Raw genomic sequence first — 25483 nt, forward strand, 5'->3', positions numbered from 1 at the left:
CCTCCCTCTTGACCCCTAGTCCTCCTCCAGAAATCTGCCTGTTTCTCCTACTCAGTCTGATTTTCTGGAAAGTGGTCCATCCCGGCTGCTCAACTTCCCTGCCTCATTGCTCTGCCCTGAAATCGGAAGATTGCCTCTGCCGGCTCCTAAAGCCACCTATCTTGGACTGCTTCCTCTCTGCCACACTTGACTGTGGCCCACTTTCTCCCCGCCCAGCTCTCTCCCCTCAGTCGTGAGATGCCTCATGGACTCTGCCTCCTCGTCTCCTTCCAAGGCCCTAGTTTCTCTGCCCTTTTTTCATGTTCCTTGGGGCTCCGTCCTGGGTCCTCTTTTTCTCCCATTCTCCACCCTGCCCATGGGAGATCACATGCACTCTGAAGGCTTCGTGTATCACCTATCCACCCATGGCCTCCAACCCTCCCCTTCAGCCCAGAACTCACTCCTGAGGGCCAGACTCATAAACCCAAACTCCTCATGGACTCTCATTCGTTCATTCAACAAACTTTTTCTTGAGGACTCCTGGCTGCCAGACACTATTGTAGATGCTGGATATAGAGTAGTGAAGGAAACAGATGAACAGCCCTGCCCTCACGGAGCATCTATTTTACTAGAGCAGGGGAAGTCAGACAAGAAATAAACAAAAAGACAAATAGTATGTTAGAGCCGCTGGAAAGTGGTGAGCAGAGGAGGGATGTCACCCGTGCAGGTTTTTAAAGGCTCACCCTAGGGGCGCCTGGGTGGCTCAGTCAGTTAAGTGTCTGCTCAGGTCATGGTCCCCAGGGTTCCGGGATCAGGCTCCCGGCTCAGCGGGAAGTCTATTTCTCCCTGTCTCTCTATCTCTACCCCTCATTCGTGCGCTCTCTCTCTCTCAAATAAATAAGTAAAATCTTAATAAAAAAACAAATAAATAAATAAATAAAAGCTCATGCTGGCTGTTGTATTACAAATACATGGGGATGGGGTGAAGGCAGGGGTGGGGGGGGCAGACAGAAATAGGGATAGCGATTAATTGGGTTCTACTTTTGAGTACTTTGTAGGCACCTCAGACTCAAAATTGAACTCATTACCTTTTCCCAAACTTGTTCTCACTCCCATGTTCTGTGACACAATGAAGGGCACCCAGATTCCTGATTCCAGCCAAAACCCAGAGTCCCTGGCCCTTTCCCTCACATCTAGCCAGTCACGACTCCTGTCCATTCGTAGCGTCTGAATACCTCATCCGTCCTTGCATTCATTATTTCCCCGGTCACCAAATACTACTGAACACCTACCGGGTTTCAGACCAGTATCAGCGAGGTGAACAGACACGATCCCTGCCCTCTCAGTGCTTAGCGTGGGAAAGAGACAATAAAAACAAACAAAAAATGATTTCCTCTCACAATAACGGCTATGAAGAAAATGAACTAGTTTCAACAAAGAAGAAAACACGAGAGAAATCTTCAGTAAGGTGGCCAGGGAGGCCCTCCAGAGGAAGACACAGGGCTGAGAAGGGCTGGGTCTTGTGACAATGGGGTCTTCATTTCCTAGGGCTAACCATAGCAAGTGACCACATGTGGGGTGCCTAAAGACGAGAGAAGTTGGTTCTTAGAGTTCTGGAGGCTGGAAGTCAGAAATCAAGATGTCAGCAGGGCCATACTCCCTCTGAAGTCGCTTGGGAAGAATCTTCCCTTGCCTCCTCCTAGCTGTGAGGCACTCCTTGGCTCCTTGGCTTGGAGACACACTGCTCCAATGTCTGCCTCCATCATCACATGGCCGCCTTTGCTCTGGGTCCATACCTTTGTGTGTTCACTCCTCTTCTTGTAAGTACCCTTGTCAGGTGCTTGGGTGGCTCAGGGAGTTAAGCCTCTGCCTTCGGCTCAGGTCATGATCCCAGGGTCCTGGGATTGAGCCCGGCATCAAGCTCTCTGCTCAGCAGGGAGCCTCCCAACCCCCGCCCCCCAACACCTGCCTCTCTGCCTACTTGCGATCTTTGTCAAATAAATAAATAAAATCTTTAAAAATAAATAAATAAATAAATAAAGGATCCCTGTCATTGGATGTAGAACCCTCCTGAGTCCAGTATGGCCTCATCTTAATTACATTTACAAGGATCCTACTTCCAAAGACAGTCATGTTCTGAGGTTCTGGGTGAACCTGATTATTTGGGAGCCACTATTCAACCTGTTGCCAATGGCAAGATCTTTTGCAGGCAGGTGGAGCGGTCTTTACACAGGTCCTCAGGGAGGAAAGGGCTTGGAACAGCTGAGGCTAGTGAGGCTGAAACGTGAAAGGACCCAGAAGAGGGAGCTTGGAGAGAAAGGCAGAGCTGGATCCCAGAAAGAGGAGAAAGGAAAAGAGAGACAGAGACAGAGAGGGAATGAGACACCAGTGACGCAGCGGAGACCCACAGGACAGGAGACCTTCAGAAGGCGGTCAGCACAGAATTTCAGGTCAGCATGGCGTTGGTATGTGATGCGACAAGGTCTCCGGAGGACAAAAGGGGAAGAAGGGCACAGAAGTCAGTGGGACTGATGGTGAGGGAGAAACAGCCCCTTTCTAATGGCTTCTGTTTTCTCAAAGACATAGGAGACAGCTAAGAGGTAAGGGAAGGGGGGAGAGGAGAGAAGCAAGCTGGTTTGTGTTGAGGGTGAGAGACCACGCGCATGGGGGTGGCTGGGGGGGGCTTGCGGGTCTCCAGGATGGGCCCATTTCCTTCATGCCCGCGGCCACCCAACCCCATCAGGCCGGCACCCCTGCTTGATGGCAGCCACCTCCCATGGGCTTCTCTTCTGCAAGCCCTGGCTCTTTTCCCAGGCTAGTCCCTCCATTGCTGTCACCAAACTCACAAAGCATCCCACTGCTGTCTGCAACTTCCCAGAGAGTCCCTTTGCCCTCGAGATATAATCCAAACTCTTGAATGTGGCTCTTAAGACCCCATACGAGCCGGTCCATTACACTGTCTCCCGGCTTCCTTTCTTGCCTCTTCCACTTCCAATTCCACCTCTCAACCAGCCAGAATTCTTTTAGGATCCTTAAAGTTACCATTCTTTCTTTTCCCTCCAAGGCTCTGCACTTGCTCTTTCCTCTTCTGGCAATACTCTCTCGCTCCTGCTGCACGAGCCCTTCCCTCCTCCGCCTGCTAGTTCTCCTCCAGTCCCCTCTCCCCTCTCAGACTGGCCTGCTCCCCAGGACAGCCTCCCACTTTGGGTCTGGCTATGGGTTCTGCATAATCCTCTATGCTCCCCTTACTAGAGCAGTTACCGTGTTGTAATGTAATTGCTTTTCTGCCGACCCATGGCTCTCTAAAACTATAAACCCCTTAATGGACCATACCTTTGTTTTCATATTATTTGACATATAGCAGGTGCTCAAACCTCCCCCCAAGACAAAAAACCCTACACCTGTTAAATAAGGAAAACAGTTCATGTCTATGCTGAAGGTCATAAGTAACTCAGAGCTTTTTTTCCCTAAAGATTTTATTTATTTATTTGGGCGGGGGGAGCGTGAGCAGGGGGAGGGGCAGAGAGAGAAGTGGACTCCGTAACATCATGACTGGAGCTGAAGGCAGATACTTAACTGACTGTGCCACCCAGGCGCCCTAACTCAGAGCTTTAGAACAGTTGATCCTGCTTCCCCTCCTGGCACAATGCCATTGCACTGGTGACATCAGGGAACTCCACTCTGCATGGCCGTCGGGACACTATTGCCTGTTCATGCTCTGGTTCTCAGTCAGACTTGTAACTGTCCATCTTAAATTGCAAGAAGCTTTGTGAGGTTCCCCCCACCCCAGGATAATCTCTGCTGTGTCTGGCTGCTCCCGTCCACTTCCTGTCTCTTCTGCAATCCTTGGTCTCTTTTATTCGGTTATAGGTTATGCTTTTCTTTGTAAGTGGCCCTCTAGCTTCTGAAGGCTTGGGACAGTGTAGGTACTGTAGTCTCTTGGTCATTTGACTTCAGGTTCCCAGAAATTCCTACTTTAAGCTGTTCTTTTCCTGTAGCACCGTCCCAGTTCTGACACGTGAGGGGCACTTCCCACACTGCCTTCCAGCAACCTCCTAAGCATGGACTTCCGCTCACATCCGTGTTGTCCTAACATGGCTTCTCAAGTGACAATGGAAAGTAGAAGGGGCTCCCATTTCTGTTTTGTGTTGCTTTCCTGTGGGCAGGCTCTCTGTCCTCTTGGGAAGCATGTTGATTCCTTGCTCATGCAAGCACCCCCAGTTCCTACAAATGGCCATGACCGCTTTGTATCTTTTCCCATTCCATTAGTGATGTAGTTGTTCCTTTTCTCACTTCTAGTCTTCACAGCAAGAAAGTTCCCACCAGCTTCCATGTCATTAGTAGGTAAAATCACCTGCCTCTTGTCCTTCTGCTGTGTTCTAACCAGGTCCTGATCAGAGGAAGAGACGCAACACACTGATCTTTGCTAATTCCTCTACTGCTACGAGAGAGGAAATAAAGTAATACCCGCCCTCTCTTGCCCTTTCTGTGTTGACTCAGTACCTGTAAATTCCAGGTGGAACAATCCTGTATTACTAATTTGTCCATTTCTGAATGCACATTTTTTTTGTTTAAAAAAACTATTCTTGTCTATAGTTTATAAATAAATTTCTTTTTTAAAAAAGCATGTTTTCATCTCTGTAGTCGTTTGGAGTATAGCAAATACACTGTGTTAATGTTCCACATTTACTCCACTACCTTCTAGAAGGCTTTCTGTACTGTAGAGCCTGGGCAATGAAAACTGCATTTCCCAGATGCCCTTGCAGCTGGAGTTTCAGATGTGAGCATGGCTCAGCCCACTCAGATGCACTTCATGGGATTTGTAAGGCAGGACCGAGACATAGCTCTCATTTCTGTTCATTTTGCTGGTAAGCTCAGTCATGTAGATTCAGTTTCCCTGTGTCTGATCACTAGCTTTGCGAGTGTGGTCGGCCGGCGATTTGCTGGCAGGGATTCCAGTGGGCCCTTGTGTGGCTCTGGATGGAGAGGTGCAGGGACCTCCTGACCATGGTAGCATCCTGAGGATGACAGTGATGTTGAGGTTCTGGAGTTGAAGGCAGGAGCAGTCGCTTCCGATTTTGACAGAGCTTCCTGTTTGCAGAAGGCTGTGTTTAGCTCTGACGGTGGTTAGGTGGTACAGAGCAGTGCTGAGGTCATTCTGGAAGGTTAATGAACCTGTCTCTTCAGACCTTCCTCCAATCCTGAGAGCCATTTAGTGCCTTGTCATGGTCCCTTTCTTGCCTTCCTAGCTGGTATGGATATTGTCCTTTGCAACAGGACCTGACTCATATACCATGGAAGTACTTATTTGCAATATTAAATATAGTTTCTGATTAGAAAGACCTCAAGGCAGGAGAAGCAGCTATCTGAAAGGCAAGATTTAGGTCTTTTATTGGCAGCTACAGCTACAGAGGAGCCAAATTAAGGCTCTTAAAATTTGAGGTGTGCCTAGGACCTTTTGTGACAGCACCACCAATAGGATTTTGAGGCACAGATGGGAGGCAGAGAGCTCTGGAGACACTAACCTTCACATTAACTTGGACTTGTCCTAAAACTCAACCATAAATTGATGAGCCTGCTGGTCTAATTCTTCTGCCACAACCTTTCTAATGACCAGTGCCCTCTTCCTTTTATCTCCCTGTTGTCTCTCTGTCCTTCCCTCCTCTCCTGCAGGAATCCTTCAGTGTCACCATCTTTTCGCACAAGATACACACACACACACACACACACACACACACACACACACACACGCATGCACACACACAGGGGACTCCATTTGCAAAGAAACCTTGTGATATAAACAACACACCAAAGTTTCAAGGGAGACATGATGGCAAGATCTGCGGTAGAGCACATGCCTGGGAGAAGGGGCCAGTACTCCTATATGAAAAGCACAAAAAGGAGAAAGTAGTTCCCAAGGTAGGGGGAGAGGCTGACAACAAGCACAGGTCTAGGGATGGGCAAGTCTCTCCACATCTGTAGATGTTGGTTCCACTTCGCTACAATTTTAGGATTAGGCAATACTTGCTCAAGGTACAAAATTCACAGCGAAAAATGATACACATTAAGTTTCCCGCCACTCTTAAGCCCACACTCCTGGTTCCCCCTCCAGGAACCCGCTCTCCGGTGGGTTTCTTCCTCAGCCCATTTTCCCCGTGGAGCGCCTCTGCTCTGGGGGTGGTGGGAGTGCGGTGTGGAGACCTCCAAAATGGTAGGGAAGAGCTCCAGAAGGAGAAGAGTCTGTGGTGGGGGGCAACCAGGACTCCAGAATCACCGGCTGGGGCCGGGTCGTGGATGGGTCCGATCACGCCGGTGGGCAGGATGTGGGCACTTGCCGGCTCTTGGCCACCCTTCCGGAGATCGCTGATCCGCCTGCCGGAGGTGGGTCCATGCCCTTCCGGTTAGCGCCATGTTGTGTCAGCTTCTGTGATGCTTTCCCTTCAGCTGCAGGGTATGATGCTTGGGGTGAGTGTTTGTTTATACATGTCATGTCGTTGTGCTTTCGGGTCGCAGTATGTGCACGTGAGGCAGAAGGCTGCTTGCTTGGGTTTTAAAGTATGAGGGGCTGCCGAACACTCTCTGCCCCCATCGTGGAACGTTGCCCCATTAGTTTACCCAAGGAAAATCTGTGCCGGTTATAACAGGTAGTGAGAACAAGGGCGAAGAGAAGAGGAAACCTGAATAATCCTTTGGCAATTCTGAGTGTGACACGAGATTCTCTTCCTTCTTAGCGATTCTGTGCCTCCTTCCTGATAATTTTAGGGTCCGCTATGTCTCTTGCTATGAGAATTAGCATCAGCAGCTTTCAAAATGACTTACCAGTTAACCCCTCCAGAAATCTTAAGACATTATTCTTTTCTTCTCCAAATTTCCCATCCCTAAGCCTTCTAATTCTCCTTCAAATTTCCATCTGTAAAGTTAATACAATCCAATAAGAAAATAATGTGCTCTTGAGACGCTGACATGCTCAGAGCCATTTTATCCTGCCCTAAAGCCTGGAAAGTTTGAATTTTCCTTAGGATAAAAAAAGTAAGAAATAATAGAATAATTCACTGTACTGTAACAATTAAATCCAGCAATTTAATATTGCCCATTGGTAAATATAATGCTTGCAACGACCAAAAGTCTCCCATGTATTGACAGACAAAAACAAAGTTATAAATCTAAACCTCCTATTCTGAACCACATTCCTAAATGTAAATAAGCATCCAAGCATGTTGCTACATATCTTTACAGAAGCAATTACAAACAAGCCTTATCAGTCGCTAAGTCACCAATGCACACAACGCTTATCTGCTATGCCCTCTACTGGATAGAGTACACAAGGCAAGTCGCATTATTTCCAATTAATTTTTGGCATCATCACACTGCATCTGCTTTAGGAATGCAAGGCGTGAAATTTATAGTAGCAGGTTTAATATTCCATCCAGCCAAAATTATTTCGCTACAAGGACTTACCTTTGGTGGAATATTTTGGGGTGGATTTCTTTTTTAATACGTAGATTGCTTCTCCCCTTCCTGCAACCCTCTGTCCAAACTCTCAAGCTGTCACCAAACTCAGTACGTGGCAGGAATAATTTCATGCTGAGTAAAATGTGTTTAATTTCACATTCTGTAAGAATAATTACTTAGCATAATGCCACTTAAAATGTATTTCTATCTGCAAATGCTAATGAAGCTACAAAAACCTGAATCATCTTCGGAAAGAATTAGGGTATTAAGGGGGCTTCTCCTTCACTCCCTCTTCTCCTGTAGTGACTGCCTGAAGAGAGAAACCGAGGCCACAGGAATAATCCGAGACCAGATCCTGCTGTCTTTAAACTGGGTGTGAGTCCAGTGGCTTGCAGGGAACTTAATCCCACAGACCCCTGCTGAATCTCCCTAAGATGCTGGAGACACAGCCAAAGGCTCCCTGAGATGCCCAGTCTTCACCCAGTTCCCAGTGGGTGGCCGCTAGGAGGGTGCTCAGGTCCAGGGCCAAGGAGGGCCACCTACCCTGATGGCAGGGCTGGCGGCAGGCCTGTGGCCTCTGGCCTTAAGGAACTTGTCTCTTGACCAGTGGTGTGCCCAAGTAGTAAAGACCACTGTTGTAACTCCTATTCATCTTGAGGCTTAAAACAGGCAACACAGAATGACAAAGAGCAAAAGGGAAGAGGAGTACTTTGCCATTAAAGTAGTTTTTAAAAAAAGTTTTATTTTGAAATAATTTTAGAATTACAGAAAAGTTGCAAAAATAGTTCCGGGAGCTCTTGAAAACCCTTCACTGAACTTTCCCTAATTCAGGATTGTCCATGAGAGTGCAATGATCCAAACCAAGAAACTCTTGGTATAGTGGTGTTGACTACACTATACAGACTTCAATTCGAATTTTACCAATGTTCCCACTGATACCTTTCTTCTGTTTTGAAGCCGAGCCAGGATCCCATATTGCACTTAGTTGTCCTGTCTCCTTGGTCTCCTTTAATTTAGGACATTCTCTGTCTTTCCTTGCCTTTCATGACCTTTTGAAGAGTACTTTTGAAGAGTACTGGTGAAGTGTCCCTCTCTTTGGGTTTGTGTGATGTTTTCTCACAAGGAAGGTGAGGTTATACATTTTGGGCAAGAATATTACAGAAGTGCTGATTTGTCCTCACCACTCTGTAGAAGTGGGACCTCGTCCTCGCCTGCGGTGGAGTAAAGCAAGGGCATGTGTGGAAGGCCTGAATGAACCAGCCTGCCTCTGGAACCAGGGTGCTGGGTCTCAGGGGAGGTCAGCACGAGCCTAAGAGCACGTGACAGGCTTCTCACACCTGCCTCCTCCTTTCTCTGTTACTATCGGGTGACGAAGGGAGAAGTGAGAACATTTCTTTGCTATTGGCAGATAGCACTGTGGGTTTTTTTTTTTTTTTTTTTTGTCAGAGAGACAGCGAGCGAGAGCGAGCACAGGCAGACAGAGAGGCAGGCAGAGTCGGAGGGAGAAGCAGGCTCCCTGCGGAACAAGGAGCCCGATGTGGGACTCGATCCCAGGATGCTGGGATCATGACCTGAGCCGAAGGCAGCTGCTTAACCAACTGAGCCACCCAGGCGTCCCAGCACTGTGGGTTTTGTTTTGTTTTGTTTTGGAAGTATAGACACCCTACATGGGGCTCAAACTCATAACCCCGAGATCAAGAGTTGCACACTACTGACTCAGCCAGGCACCCCAAGCACTCGTGCTTTTTTAAAATCTGGTGCCACTGAGCTCTGCAGGACGAGGGGTGGCCAGGGAAGGCAGAGGATGGTGGAGGATGGTGGAGGATGGTATGGAAGAGGAGGCGTGGGCAGAGGAGGACCACATGGCAGTGGGTCCAGCGCAGCCCTCTGTGGGCTCAGCAGGGCTCTAGAACACCGGAGGATGAGATAAACACCTCTGTCTGCATGGGAGCTTGTTCATTCGTGTGAGGCAGTGGTGGTCAAGTTTCCCATGAGCATTTGTAACAGTGAAGACACAGGCGGGTTACCCTCGGTGGGGTGAGAGGGTAGCAGCGGTGGTGAAAAGGACCCTTGGGCAGATCTGTAAGGTTTGCATTTTGGCTTTCTCCCCTCTTACAGACAGAAGCTCCACAGGGGACAGGCCCTTGCCTGTCTAGTTCCCCCTCTCCCTCCAAAGACCTAGTACCCAGGCCTGGCACATTGTAGGGACTCAGAAAAGGTTTTGATAAAATGAATGAAGAAAAAAATAGGTGAGTGGGTGAGTACTCATCTGCAGAACATACTGGCGGGCGCCCCACTTATCCACCACCGGGACACCCATGACTCTGGTCCAAGCGTGGTTTCGAAAGCTCAGCAGCAGTCCCGAGTTCACGACTCCAAGCCTTCTGCCCCGTGCCAATCCTCTAAGTGCTCTGGGAATCTGCGTCAAGGAGACTATTCCGGAGAGAAGGAGAGGTTTCCGGGACCAACAGAATCCAGGCTGTTTGGGGGAAGGTAGAATCAGATCCAGATCCAATGCAGAGATGGCGAAATCTAAGTCTGAGGAGAGAAGGCAAATGGTAGTGATGTTGAAGCTTCCTTCCACGTGGACCATGCTTTGGGGAAGCCAACAGGAAGAGGGAAGGACCGTCACAGTACTGGGGTCACATGGGATGGCTCGTCCTTGTGTGTGCGCTCGGATGCTTTCCTTATGAATGGGACGGCTTCCGATTCTTCGTCTGCTCAGTGCTTCTTGGTTACTCTCTTATAACTGCCAGTTTTCCATATGTTAAGTAAATAAGTTATTTATCATTCAATTAATAATTATCCATTTATCATCTAAATTGAACTATTTAAGTTTTCCAGATAAAAAGGGAGGCCTTTTTAAAATAAAGAAGAGAGAGGCAAGGCAGCAGGCAGCAGGGGGCTCTTTAGACTTGTTTTACTCCGGTGCATAAAATGGATGGAAGCTGGTTTTACTGGCATGTTCGTGGAAACAGCTGGTCCTGTGAGCAGCTGGTATAAAGCCCATGAGTACTGTATACAGAGCAACCCCTCTATCCTTACCGACGTATCCTCAGTGAATCTCTCCTATCTCCACTCTACAGAAAAGGAAATCAGGGCACAGAGACACTTGCTCCACGTCATCCAGCTAGTAAACGGCAGAGTTGGGAGTCTAGGTCTGATAATGATACTATATAGCACTTCTGGTGCAATCCACAAAAGGCCCGTGCTTTCTGGAACAGCCTGGAACCTGGGAGAGTGAATGGAAGAGTTGGGAAGGACTAAGTTCCTGCTCTTTGCTCTTGTAGGGACACGTCCTTTCGTGTTCCTGTCCACCTGGGCAATCTGCATGGGAGGGGCCCTGCCCTTCGTGAGTTTCTGTGGGAGACTGCGCTCTGTGATGGGCACTTTCAGGGATGAGACGAAGGTTTTTGTTAGGGCATTTCTTTAATCCTGTAACAGTCATGCACTATAATAAAAAAGGAACATGGAATCTCTATCTTACTAAAATTTCAAGAAATCACTCTAAAACCAGTTTCTAGTTTTGCTTGATTCTTCCGTAGGTTCACACATTCTGCTTTGTTCACACATCACCTTGTTATTGGCTCGTAACAGTCAACAGGTTTAGGATCTGAGATCAGCTGACTGTCCACGGGGGATGTGGAGGAGGAGAAAAGTACTGTCACATAAATGCTAACCCTGCGAAATAGATCTCCTTTACCTTTAGCCCAGAGTTCTGCAGTGTGGCTCGTGTGGTCTTTGTCTCAAGGATTACACCAGACATACTTGCTTCCCAAAGATGAAGGGTCAAACTACTTCCAACTCTGCCAGGAAACATAGGACATTTAGGGGGATTTCAGATCACGGAAGCCATTCAATGGCTACTAACTGGAATTAGTTGCTTTATCAACAACCATCATAGTTATTGATATTACCTCTGTTCTATATATTTTTTACAAATCACGCATATGTCTCAAGAGCCAAATGTGGAAAGAAATCACTATTACCTAAACACTGGATTGGTAATGTTCACAACTAGGAAACCAGACATTTAGGTCTCTGAAGAGGAATCTGCCTTTTTGGACACTTAAAAAAAATTTAATAGAGTGGCTGAAGCAAACAGAACGATCATGAACACTAGCTCTAGATGGCCTTGGTTTCTGGGAACAGAAGTCGAATTCCCCAACTCAGTGAACATTCCAGTGGAACTGGGACACATTTCCTTCTGCAAAACACAGAAATACTATTATGTTATGAACCCTGCTCAGAAGGGTTAAGGAATACATAAATTAGTGCAACATTTTTCAAATGGAGCTTCCAGTAGTTGATTCAGCTGGAATATAATCTATGCTAACAAGCTCCAAGATTTCAAAGTGACATTTTCTTATCACACTTACAGTGTTTTAATTTGGATACATGTTCCTAGACCCAGAATGGGTAGGAAAATTCTCTGCCAAAGGCTAAGGACACAGGCTCTGTCTAAAAGGGAAGGGAAAAAAAAAAAAAGAAATTCTATTTCAGAGGTTTGGAGAAGGGGAAGAAAGCAGGTCAGTGTATGGACTTTTAAACAATATCCTACAACATAGTTCTCCGTTTTAGATACCATTAACATCTAGAAAAGTCTATCATCATTTTCATATGGTCGCATTATTTGGGATCTTTAACGTGACACAAAGTGGACAGTGCAGTGTAGCTGGTTTTATTTAGTTGTGATGGAAATCACATTTACTGAGCCAAACAGTTCATGCTCTGGTCCCAGCTCTGCTACAACCTGGCTGTGTGAAGTCAATCAAGTCGCTTACTGAGTGCAGGCCCGTTTCCTCATTCACGAAACTGAATTTGCCGTGCTGGTTATACTAGATGATCCCTTACTAACTTTTTGGCATTCACGTCCAACAAAGTTGGATAAATCCCCCTCAGCCAGTGGCTTTCTGAGGTATTCTTTTCTGTGAACCACAATAACAAATACATTTTATATTATGACCTAGTTCACATACATGTATATATGTATATGCAAGTGCTTTTTACACACACACACACAAACACACACACACTCTCAATACATAGCCTGATACATCTATTACACATGTAACCACACACCCATATGTAAGGAATGAAACTATAAGTTTCATGAAGGAACACAGACCCTTGTTACCTTGGATGCATCATCATAGTTTTATTGTATTTCATTAAGAAAAAGATGGTCCCAGTTTCCACTAAATTGATGCCATGACCCAAGCTGATAAACACCATAGCCAGGCACAGCTCTGTATGCTGAGGAATGGCCTCAAGGGGAATGCAGGTGACGGGGTAGAATTCTAGTCACTGATGGGCTCTTGGGTGGCTCAGTGGGGTAAGTGTCTGCCTTCCGCTCAGCTGGTGATCCTGGAGACCTGGGATCCATCGAGTTCCCTATAGTGTGGGGCAGCCCGCTCAATGGGGAATCTGCTTCTCCCTCTCCCTCTGTGCTGTCTCCTGCTCCCTCCCTCTCAAGTAAATAAATTTTAAAAAATCTTAAAAAATAAATTCTGATCACTGAAAGAAAAACATAAACACTAGGTAGATATACAGCGGAAGAAATACTGGAGGAATGTATTCTAACTGTAGCAAACAAATTATGACGCAGTACTAAACACAACTGCTAAGTACAAGTGCTTTCCATCAGTGAACTTTCTCGTTTTAAGTGCTGCATAGTTGAACTTTGGGTTTTCATTCTTTTATAAACAAAACTTTCTGAAACTTCCTCTTACCTGTTAGACTGTCAATTTTAACTCTTCAGTCATAGGAATGAACCCTGGTGTTTTGATAAATGAATCATCTTCCATTGATAAACAACCCCTTTTAAAGTTTCTGTAGCTTTTGCTAAGAGTATTGTTTTTAAAGAGTTTATTTATTTATTTGTTTGATAGAGGGCGAGAGAGCACAAGTGTGGGGTAAGTCAGAGGGACAAGCAGACTCCCCACCGAGCAGGGAGCCCAATGCGGGGCTCAATCCCTCCACCCCAGATCATGACCTGAGCTGAAGTCCGATGATTAACCAACTGAGCCAGCCATCCAGGCACCCTCGCTCTAGTATTTTAAAAGAGCCTTTGCTTTTTGTATAGTAACTTTTAAAAGCACTGTTAATAAAAGGTAGAGTTATATAATGTTTTCCTTCCACTTCCGGAACCCATTTTGAGGGGCGATACTGCAAGAAGATTCTAGTCCTTCCATCTTTTACCCTGTCCTCAGATCCCAGACGGCCCTCTGTTGCAGTGTTTGAGTTCGCATCTTGGCATGCCAGGGTATCCCTGGGATTTCTTGGGTCTCGAACAATACTCAAGGATCTAGGGTACCAGGTGACCCACGTAGATCCCATCCCACCATTAGCCCACGATGAGAAAACGGGGTCTCACTTCCCAAGCAGTGTTCTCTTTTGGGTTCAGTGGCTTGCACTTTCCTGTAACAAGCCACAAGCACAGGTAGGATGGGTATTCCCAATGGTTCCACCATCCTGGGATTATTTCACTGAGATGAGAAAAATCTCAAAATATCTTCTTTACCAGGTTCCATTACAAAATTACCTCTTTTTAGGTAACACTTCTGCATAGATGATGATTGTGGTGTGCATATTTTCAAAAACAGGACATAATATCCATTTATCAGTTTGTAATCTAGAATATATAGAGATTCTACTCCACCTATTATATTTCTGTCCCCTGGTATTACTGATACAGGTTTACAACAATTGAAGTTATGAGAAGGTTAAATCTCAGATTTGGATTTCTATTTACCTTTCATTCGAATGTTATTTAACATCCTCCTCACCTAATAGCAATTATGGACAAGGCAAGACGACTGGGGAGCTGGAGAAGCTCCATCCCTGGGATGGAAACTCGGGCCAGTTATCGGCCTTTGTGTTTGATCCGCATCTTGCAAGTTTCTCTACCTTATCAACTCGACTTTTCTGAAATCACCACAATATGTCACTGAAAATTAACCCTAACCAGTAACACCGGGGATCTGAGGAAAAGATCCAGAAATTTCCATTTATAGGTCAATAACTGTGGTAATCCGCAATTATTTTTTATTTTTTATTTTTTATTATTTTTATTATCTATAGTTTGGGAACCTCTACGCACCTCTCCACCCCCAACTTTTTTCTTTTTGCACTATGACCTAAGCTAACCTTTCTGTATATACCCTTTCTACCAGATGTACATTACAGTGTTGAAGAGCAAATCAGAATTTTTTTTTAGAAAAATCCCTTTCTCAAGTTATATTCCTATTAGTTTGCTTTCCTATATCCAGGTAAGCACATTGTGTTATTCCTGAGGCTTTTTTTGCACTGTCCTATGCTGATCCAAATCAAACAGACCTTTCGAGGGTACTGACAATGACGTCTTCATCGAATATGATCGCTGCTAAAGCTGTAGCTCCCTGTTTGCTCGGTAACACTGTGCCAAGATCTTGGCCTTTAGATGTTCCCAGAATCCCTGGAAACGTTCCTTATTTGTTTGTGAGTATAAGCTCTAGAATGATTCTGCATCCACAACAAAATAGGAGGATGAATAAAGCAGTGTGAATCTTTTCCTGGGCTGCAATTTCTTTTCTTCACCTAACCACAGGACTTGGAGCCACTGAGAAGACAAGTAATACTCTATGTTGGTGCATTTACAAAATATACTAGCATTAAAACAGAGTAAAAGGATTTGCTGTAACAGGATCCATTTTTTCTTCAACCTTTGGTATTAAAACTCTTCTTTCTGAATACTAAAAGTATTAACATTTCTAAATTCCAAGGATACTGATGGGAACTATGATTAACTATTGTTTAACTTTTAAAATATAAATTAAAAAACCAGTCTTCATAGGTCCTAGCCTGATGACTTGAAGAAATCAGCTGGGTATCAAAAAATCATTGTAACACTCAATCAAAATGGGCTTTATTTAGATATCACAAAGGCTAAGGAAACAATGGTTCTATCATTAGGAAATACTAGGAAGATGGACAGAGATAACACTTCACACTGTCTATTAGACGATCTCAAGACAGTACACTAGAAATTGATGCCCTTCTATTTTGGCTTTATTATGGGTCATAAGACAAAAGCATTTTTTTTTTTTTAAAGAATGGGGCCTCTGAAAAACACTAAGAAAAGAGGATTCAACAATAAGAAGGGAGCCCAGCTTTCATCAGTGGGCATGGGGCTGGGGGTGGGGGCGGTTAGAGGGCACGGAGCCACTGTGTCCTGCCCTGCATACCCTCGGCCGGGCGCCAGCCTTGGGGCCGGGCAGGAGGGCACCGCAGCGCCAGGAGAGGCAGGCGATTTTGCTGGCTCCCACAGAAAGCAAGATTGCCTACTGATGGCCTTAAGAATGGCACATGAAGGCCTCTCAGGCCAAAGTCCAGGCAGAAGTTGGCCTTGTGGGGTTCCTGTCGTCCTGCCAACTCGTGGCACTCTGGGGACATTGCTAGGAGAATCCTGGCCAAATCCTGCATGAGAAGTCACCTCCTTCGCATGCTCTTCCATGTGGGGGGGGGGGTGAGACTAAAGGAGACCCCTTCTGTCAGGTCTTGTGGTGCTTGTGCACCAGCCAAGGAAAAGGAAGAGCAAGAAATAGAAAGCAACTTGTTTAACCGCGCACAAGAGAAGGGAGAGAATGCTTCAGAAGAGCTGATCTGGAAACAAGCCCGACGGGCCCAAGTCTCAGCTCAGCTTTTTGTTTTTTGCAGGTGCTGAGGGTTTTTAGCAATTTGAATAATTATGACCCTATCTACTTTGGGCCATCACATAGATATCGTTGCTTTCTTCAAGAGAGAGCGGTCCAAAGCCACTGCCACACAAAATACCGGGCAGAACAATCTATGCACCATATGACCACAGTCGGAACCGGACGTCCATCCTGACGGACGTCCGGAGCGCCTCTGCAGAGACACAGACGTACTAGGCAGATATCCTCAGAAAGAGGCCACCATTTGCCATCCTTAAGGCCACCAACAGGCAATGTTGCTTTCCGTGAGGTCCTTCCGACGCCACGTGTGGACAGATGCCCACGGATCTCCAGATACTCCCTCGCCTCACCGGTGCCCGCCATCTCTTTCCTGAACCGAGAAAAACAATGCCTGGGCCGGGGAAAGTTCATTTGAATTTGATCGTACTTTTCCTCTTGAAGAAAAGTGGAAATCCGAATCGCACACGATTTCTTTCAAACGGATAAACTTAGACGATTTCTCAGGGCTTCCGTCCATTTTTTCCACCACGCCGCATCCAACAGGTTTTTGTTTTAAGGTAAACCAGGTTTTTGGTCCTTCCCTGTGGAGAAGTTACTTTCAAGTCAGTGAAAGTTCTTGGCCCATGATGAAAAGTCTTTGCCAATTAGTACTCAACAACTCCAATTCATTTTTTTCTGGTTCAAGATGAGTAGGAGCCTAATAAGGCTGTGATAAAAGGGCAAAAGGCACCGAGAGCCAAAAGCGGATTAATGAGCTCCTCCATTTATTTGTCTTCCTAACAGCTGAACTGTTACAACTATTGACACTCTTCAAAAGGTTCCGCTCTGAACCCTGTCCAGGCACTGCAGGCTCCAATGGACATCTTCAAATCCAGAGAATGGAGGGGCAAGAGCTTCCCCCGTGTGATGCCAAAACCAACAAAGCCCCATGGATCAGGTAATGAAACTTCAGCTTTTCCCCCTTTGAGATTTATTTACTGGCAGCTGACAAGGGGCAAATTCAGCTCGAATTGTGCAGTCAAGGCCCTGTCAAGCTTTGAGAGGCACCCTTGTCTTGAAGCACCTTCATGACTGGCATTTCACTCAAAAGCCCTCGGCACTGGTCCTTAACAGCTTATGACATCACAAAGGACACTCCAGACAGATGCCTACATGGCATCCTGCAGCATTTTAAAAGAGAATTAGTGGTTTTAATTATGGTCGTAGTATGAAAGGGAACCATGCAAGCTCCACGGGAGACCTTTGATCAGACCCTTTTGCTAGTACAATGCCACGGAACTGTGACTATTCCTGGTAAGGGGCCTTTTCTTGCTGAATGACTCACCAGTGATCTTTGAATGCAGACAAGCTTCTAGCCCTCCCTCTTCATTAGTGAGCATTTCTATACAGGGGCCTATATAGCGCTTGGAGTCTAGGAGCTATACAATTGGGGGGAAAAGAATCCCTACAGATTCTGGCCTCTACTTAGGAAATGCTGAAGGACTCGGAGTGACTTTATTCATTAAAACAGGTTGCTATTAATTAACTGTCATAATAAAATAAAGAACTATTATTTGCATTTCTTACTATGTTCTCTTTAGTAATATGTATAAAAGATGCTTGTAACAGAAATGAATTTATTGAACCACTTCCCCATCCCCCTGCCCCCCCCCATCCCCGCCTTTTTTCTCTCTCTCTCTTTTTTTTTTTTTTGCATTTTGGCAGCAGGAGCCTACTAATTATTGGGCCCGGATTTACAAGCCCAAACAGAAGTAAAACATAAATATAAAATTAACTAAGGAAATACAAAATCCTTTTTATTTGCCACTTTATGCAACCGAAAGAAAGCAAACAAATTAGCTTTATTTTTTAATCATTTCAGAGAATTGTCAAAGACAATAAAACTCCCAACTTTTTTCAGAATGTTCACTGGGTTGGTGTTTAGCTTGAAGTGTGAGATTATGTAACAACCATAGCTACTCAGGAAAAAAAAAAAAAAAGGATTTTTAACTTGAAGCAGAGCAAAGTTAGCTCTTTAAAAAAAAATCGCTTTTGGGAAACAAAAAATGTGTCTTTGGTCTGGTATTACTATTTTATGAATTTAATCTTCAAAATTGATCCCAATAATCAATAAGCAATTTTCAACACTGATCCCAATAAAAGACTCACAATCGATATTTAAAGTAAGTGAAAATAGCCCATTCTCTTCTAGCATCTAATCAAGCAAAGTCATTAGGTGAGAGACTGAGGAAGTAGGAAGGTTTTCAGGAAGATTCTCACTGATATGCTAATTGACACAGGGTACACAGAATTTGCATACATAGCACATCACAATCATTTAAACACCCAACGAAACAGGATTGTTGTACCAGATCTGGGAGATGACTGTCTTGAATTTGTAAAAAAATTTTTTAGTTTTTTTTTTTCTTAGAGGAAAAACGTTTGGACTTTGGAATTCCGGAAGCTGAACGATGAGCAACTTTTTCACATCCTGCTGCCTTAGACATTTTTCCTATTTCTCAGACTTTGCAGTTCTTTTCTTAGGTGCTTTAGAGCAACAAAAAGATCAGGCAGCTGTGGATCATTCTGCGCTTTCTGGGTGTAGAGACGAAAGTGTCTGATGGTTTCCGATAACAAGACTTCGGGGTCTACACCTCTTTCCTGAAGACGTAACATCCGCTCACAGGCGATGGCATAGTTCTTGTGCCAATTCACTGGGTGTTCCTTTTGTAAAGAGACGATCTCCTTATAAAGCTGAAAAACAGCAAAGACGTTGGTTTGCCATTGTTATCCCTTGACTTTTTTTCAAAACACAGAAAACACAGAGGAATTAATCATACAAGAGGAAAAATCCAAGCAGCCTATAGTAAAAATCGAATCATTGCCAGGCCATGCAGAAAATGCAAGAATGTGACTGTAATTATTACGGTGGCAGGAGGCAAATGTGCTTCATCTGAAACTGCTTCTGGGGTTTTTCGGATGTTGCAGAGGGAACCCAAGACGCACTGTGTCAGGACAAAATGCTCTTCCTCCAGAAAGATGTTCTGGGAAAGGGATTTAGCTCTAATTCATGGAAAGCTATTTACTCAACAGGCAGAAAGGTTGAAACTCTAAATTTAGCTGTTGGAGAAAAAAAAATAGCTTTCTTTAGAAAACTGCATAGAAAAAGAACTGGAAGGAATTTAAATTTTGACCCTCTTTTTCACATAAATTTCTCTCTTGTTAGAAACAACAGTAGTAACAATGGCAACAATAAACCAGCTCCAACAAATCCATCATTGAATAGGCTGGGCGTAGGAGAATTTAAGAGACATCCTTAGAGCGAGATACCAAAAATCTTCAGGGCATCCTATAATTACAATTTCGATAGTTAAAATTTTGCCCACAGAAATCAGGAATTTTGTTTTGCAACATCGGAGATCATAGGAATTTGGACAGAGTTTGAACCTTTGATATTGAGTTTTCCAGGGAGAAACATTAAAATTTAACAAATAAAGTAGATCCAAATCTGCACACTGGAATACTAGACTTGTTTATTTGGAAATTCCACAGCCTTCTGGGAGATTAGCAAGTTGGAGCTGGATCTGCAGGAACACGAAGTTGGCCACAGATGCGGTGAACACACAGAACGAGGAACAAGGAATGATGCTTTCTCCAGGGACAGGGGCTTCCACTGTTAGAATGGTATCCATCACGTCATTCAGTGGAAAGGGACCCGATATACTAGCTATTGCCCCAACTTCCACTCCAGGGCAGATAAATGCATCCCTACCTAACCTACTTTTAAATTGCATCCACAGGAAAAATCTCAGAATTCATGTTCGATGTGTCATTTTGGTATTTAATAAGCTTTGGTCTTTCAGCTGGCTTTTAAAGCAGTTTTCCCCTTCGCTTCTTTCCCTCCAGAACAAAGGAAACAGTACCTTGAACTTGGATGGACATCATAGCTATGAAGCTAGCCTCCCACTCTTCCATTCTCTTGGTCAGATACCCAGTATTTCTCTACCTTTCCTCATGGTCTATTGACTCTACTGTTGCTTCTCTTCCCAAGCGTCCCTTCGAAGAGGGAGGGACGCATGTGAAGCGCACGGCACACTGGCCGGCACAGAGCACAAGCTCAGAACTGTGTAGCTTCTTTACCTTCCCGAGTGCTCAAAGACCTACCAAGGTTCTGGAGTTCAAAACAGAGGCCAGCCCTTCAGTGAGCACTGTTCCAGTGGCTCAAGAGAAAAAGAGGCTCAGTCGTGTGTTCCCTGTTATGTATTCTCTAGCTATGGAACAATCATACTGCCCGTTTCTAGAACACTGTTACTGACACACCATTGACTTATCTGGGGTGGCTCATGAAGCCACATGTGCTGTATCTTAAGAAGCTGGTCACTTCTCATCCCGTGGAATTATATTTCCTCTTCTATGGGTTACTGTGACATTTATCTTGGCAGACTCTATTCTATTTACTGGGGACACCCATTTATCAAATGTATTCCTAAAGATAACGGCTATTTCCTGCTCCCCCACTATTCCTGAACTTTAGGTCCCCCAAACTTAAAGTTCTGTATACGCTATTGAGTGGAATACTATAAAAAACAACAAAAATGTCCTGCACCTAGAAGAATGTTCTTGAACCACCAGTGCCAGGAGGTGGATTTGTGTGGACCCATCACGTATTTGACCTTATTTGGCTTGCAAACAAGGTCACACATCTGGAGACATACACACAGAAGAGACCTACCGATTTGTGTCCACTGAAAAGAGTAAAGTTTACAGGCCCAGAGGGAAAATATATCTGTGAATTAGCTTCAGTAATGGCCTAGCCATTGACCATGGGATGGGCCAATGATAAGAATATGAAATAACAGTAAGTCTCAGATTTCTCCTCACTAAATACTGCTTTTTCACACAATCACAGGGTATTAGAGATGAATAGGATATGGCCTCAGAAGGACACGTGAGATAATTGATAAAGCTTAAAGCCCACTTCTATTTTTAGAAGAAATCAAGGCCTGGAAAGGTGAGCTTAGAGTTGGCAATTAACGGTGGCGCTGGCCTTGAACCTGGAACTTGCTACTGCCAGATGGAACTCTAGCTTGTCATCTCCTATAATCCATCCCTTGCTGTCCCTGAGTGGTGCCTCGGAGGGTTCTGCCTCTGTCCCTGTGGACTGTCCTCCCTTACCTACCCTCTCACGACTCTGACCTGCTGTGTGTCTGGCCAGCTCCTTCTGACCTTTTCAAGGTGACACTCCAGGGACGTCTCCTCCGAAGGCTCCCCTCCCTTCCTCACCAGCCCCTCTCCAGGACTGGAGACGCATGTACAGCTTGCTGTCCCTACAGCTCCTCTGTAAACCCTGCGTGTCCCTTGCAAAACTGAATGTAAGACTGCTACCTCTTGGGTAGCAGGGACAATGCTTGGTTATCTTTGCCACATACTGGGTACAGGCTAGGCGTTCAAGAAAAGCTCGGTGAGTAAATGAGGACAGAAATACACAATGAGCCCATGATCACAATATTTAGGAGTCAAACGAGTCATGCTCACGGGACACCGTGCAATTTGGACCGAGCACCGAACTGGTGCCGGGTGGGCAGCCTCACAGCAGCCTGGAGGTAGCACAGACACCTCAGTTGCTCACACACATGGCTCCAGGGCTTGGGTCTTACTGGCCCTTGCCAGGACATCTGTTTGCTAGACAGTAGGCTCCGAGACAGTCTCTGACGGTGTGTCAAGAGCCCAGGGCTATGAATCGCAGAAAAGCAGTGACTCATTAAGAATGGGGAACAGCACGTCCTGTCCTCCTGTTCCTCACAGCAAGGACCCCCATCCTCGATGGCTAGTTTGGCCTCCTGGGGCCACAGTCCCAGCACAGAGCCAGTCTCCAAAACCCTTTATCTTTCTCACGAAGTCCCAATCAGCCACAAACCTATTGCTTCAAGTGCCATGAGGGGCAGGATGCTTGCATGGAGGGCCACCTGTCAGAACTTGTCTGGTGGGGGCTGGGTCTTGTTCCAATTTCTTCCTATGTATTTCCTGTTGCTGTTGTAACAAATCACCACCAACACAGTGGCTTGAAACAACATGTGTGTATTATCTTCCACTTCTGGTGGTTAAAATACGTAAAATCAAGTTGTTGTTGTTGTTTTCTCCAAAACCAGCAGGGCTGTGTTCTTTCTCGAAGCTCTAGAATCTATTTCTTTGACCTTGGTAGTTTCCAGAAGCTACCTGCCCTCCCCGACTTGTGGCCCCTTCCTCCACCTTCCAGGCCGGCCACCCAGTGCCTTCGAATCTTACCGTCCGCCCTCCACTTGTATTATCACCTCTCCTTTTCTGCCTCAGACCTTCTCGCCTCCTTCTTAGAAGGGCCATGTGATTATACTGTGTCCACCTGGACAATCCAGGATCATCTTCCCACCACAAGACCCTTAATCACATGTACAAAGTCCCCTCGGTCATGGAAGCCCGTCCATCCATTCACAGGTTGTGGAGATGAAGACACAGACATCTTTGGGGATGGGGGATCATCAGCCAACTGCACCATTTACTTTAGACATTATTTGTGATACACGAGTAGTATTCCATTTATACCGCTTTACAAATCAAATAAAACTAGACATGACAAAGTAAAAACTTTACTAAAAACTCTCCATTCCAATCACCACCACCTTCCCTCCAAACATATTTAGGGATATAAAAGTGTAACATACGTTGTACGCGTGGGTGTAGAGTTGAGCCTTCACACTTGAAGGTATGTTCGCAGTTTCTGCCAGGTTAAAGATGAAGAAAGGTGTTTTCATCCTGGGAGTCAGGGTTTGGGGAGGGAGAGGAACCTTCATTAAAACCCTGTTGTCAAGTTTCACATTTAAAGCTACATCTGTCTTGACTTCCCACTGATAGAGAATATACAAAACCCTTTACTGAATACTTTTTCCTTTCATAGTCACAGACGTTTACTCAGAACCAACAACAACTTCTTTCCCCGCTGCCAACACGCGGCATTCACAATGCTTGCCAAAGCTTTGAGGAAAAAGCTTAAATTCTTCATCACGATTATACATCGGTTCTCCACCAGATGTACATCACTGTCACGGGAGAGCAGCTGGGAAGAGGGGCACAGGGGCACTGAGTTCGTCAGCCCAGCCCCGAAGTGCCCATCGCAAGGGCCCATGCCATGTGTGATTCGTTCTTCAAAGGCAGTCAGACTCTTGGACCATGTGTCTCATCCAAACTGTCTTTGGCAAACCCATGAAGTCAATACCTGCCTGGATCATGACCTGCTTTCTTCTTTTATGTGATTTCCTCCCCAGCTTTCCCACCTTCAGTCACAGTGAAGTATTGTGCAAACATACGGTGCATCTTTGATCAGGTCTTCAAAGCAAGTGTTTGTCCCTATAACTAGGCTGATCACTTGCAAACAGACCTTCTTCCAACTTTTTCCAAAAACACTGCTGCCTAAACCGCAGTATGGCTATTTTTGTAATTGCTATTTTGAAGCTCCATTTCTTGACTTAAAAAAAAAAAAAAAAAAACCCTCTTTAAACTTATGTAAATCCTTTATATCATAACTCAATCCTCAGTGCAAAGCACAGTCTCTGGCTCAGACAGGGCCCCCTTCCTTTGCTGAAGGAATGCTTCCCATGTACTTCATATCCCTGTCGGTATTCCACTGAGGACTTTATTTTTTTAATATATTTTAAAAAATTCTTTTTAAAAAAGATTTTATTTATTTATTTGACAGACAGAGATCACAAGTAGGCAGAGAGGCAGGCAGAGAGAGAAGGGGAATAGGCTCCCCGCTGAGCAGAGAGCCCGATGTAGGGCTGGATCCCAGGACCCTGAGATCATGACCTGAGCCAAAGGCAGAGGCTTAACCACTGAGCCACCCAGGGACTCCGAGGACTTTAATATTGTATTTAGGCCAAAGTCTGTGAGTGTTAGATATCTTGAGTATTTTATTTATTTCTTAAAAGGTTTACTTATCTGAGAGAGAGATAGTGGTGGGGAGGGGCAGACGGAGAGGGAGAGAGCCAGATTCCCTACTGAGGGTGGAACCCCACCTAGCGCTCGATCCCACCACCCTGAGATCACCATCCCAGCTGAAACCACGAGTCAGATGCCTAATTGATTGCACCACCCAGGCGCCCTGGTATTCTAAATATTTAAAATAACGACAGGAACCAGCGGCATCCAGAACGTCCCTGTGAAGGGCTCCACAGAGGAACAACAGCATGTCAGCACTCAACAAGTCCGTCTGCTCCACTGGACTGTGAGCTCCTTGAGGGTCAGAACCCTGTTGTATTCACAGGTGTGGCTTCCAAACCCGGCATGGTGTCTGGCCTCTAGGAAGTACTGGCTCAGTGCTTAAATAATTAGCATATTACCCAGGGATTCAGGGCCTTACCAACTTCCCCTCAATCAATTATACTTTGGTTTAGTTGAGGCAGGAGAGCCTCGGAGCAGCCCAGAGTTCCTGAGTCAGGCAGAGGGGAGTTCCAGACTCTATCACATGTTGCAATTTGGCTCTGGACAAAAACCTCCGTTTTGTAAAATGCTCACAAATGCTATTTTGTTATCAACACTGAATCCCAAACAGACTGCAAACACGTAAGTGTGGGCTAGTCACCTTGCTTGCCACATCTCTTCGTTGGCCACAGATTCCCAAGAAGATGGATCAAACCTGCAGTTACAAGAAAACAGTGACATTTTTCTGCTGGCTACATTTATTGCTACGGACATGTAATCTTTGTTTTATAATTTCACAGGGCAAATAAAATAGGTTGGATCTTGAAGTACTGATAGGGATGGAAATAATAAACTTCTCCTAGAAAAATCTGATCGCTAGGAATTTGAAAGTTTGGTAAATGTGTTCTTAATCTACATAATGAGCCCCAGAGCCCCATGGGAGCAGACTAAGGATTAGTGGGAAGAGGCTGGAGGCACGGAAGAGCCAGCTGTTCCTTAAGAAGTGCTAGCTGGGCAACAGGGACGGGGCGAGGCCTGGGTCGCTCTACGGATGCAGCCAAGAACCAAAGAGCTGAGAAGCAGGGCGATAAGCCTGAGAGAAGGGACTCCTGGCTTTGCTACCATCATTGCTGGCTGGAGCCAGGATGCTGCTCACTGGACACTTGCTAAACCATCTGCTGAATTTTTCTTTCTCTTAATTAAACTTTCTTATTATGTGTCTTTTTTGATGGAATGGACATAACAAGTGGTGTTGGGTACTTGTCCTTTGGCCAGCTGTTTGCAGAAAAGTTTATATTCTTTTTTTTTTTTTTAAAAGTGAGTTCCATATCCAACATGGGGCTCAAATTCACAACCTTGGGATCAAGAGTCATATGCCCCAATGACTGAACCAGCCAGGTGCCCCAGAATAGATTATTTTCTAA

General features: G+C 45.3%; 1 protein-coding gene across 3 annotated transcripts in view; it reads right to left on the reverse strand.

The window, feature by feature from the left end:
- Positions 1–17902: 17902 nt before the first annotated feature.
- TMEM260 (transmembrane protein 260) overlaps positions 17903–25483 on the reverse strand; it is a 68750-nt gene continuing 61169 nt past the window's right edge. For all 3 annotated transcript variants that reach the window (XM_082735065.1, XM_082735064.1, XM_082735066.1), the window contains 3 exons: positions 24721–24774; positions 22805–22895; positions 17903–18860 (listed from right to left, as the gene is read on the reverse strand). In XM_082735065.1, coding sequence (XP_082591191.1) covers positions 18606–18860; positions 22805–22895; positions 24721–24774 — 400 coding nt within the window. In that variant the 3' untranslated portion in view covers positions 17903–18605. The remainder of the gene's footprint in view (positions 18861–22804; positions 22896–24720; positions 24775–25483) is intronic.

The sequence above is a fragment of the Mustela nivalis genome (genome assembly GCF_964662115.1).
Source record: "Mustela nivalis genome assembly, chromosome: 6".
Classification (NCBI taxonomy): domain Eukaryota; kingdom Metazoa; phylum Chordata; class Mammalia; order Carnivora; family Mustelidae; genus Mustela; species Mustela nivalis.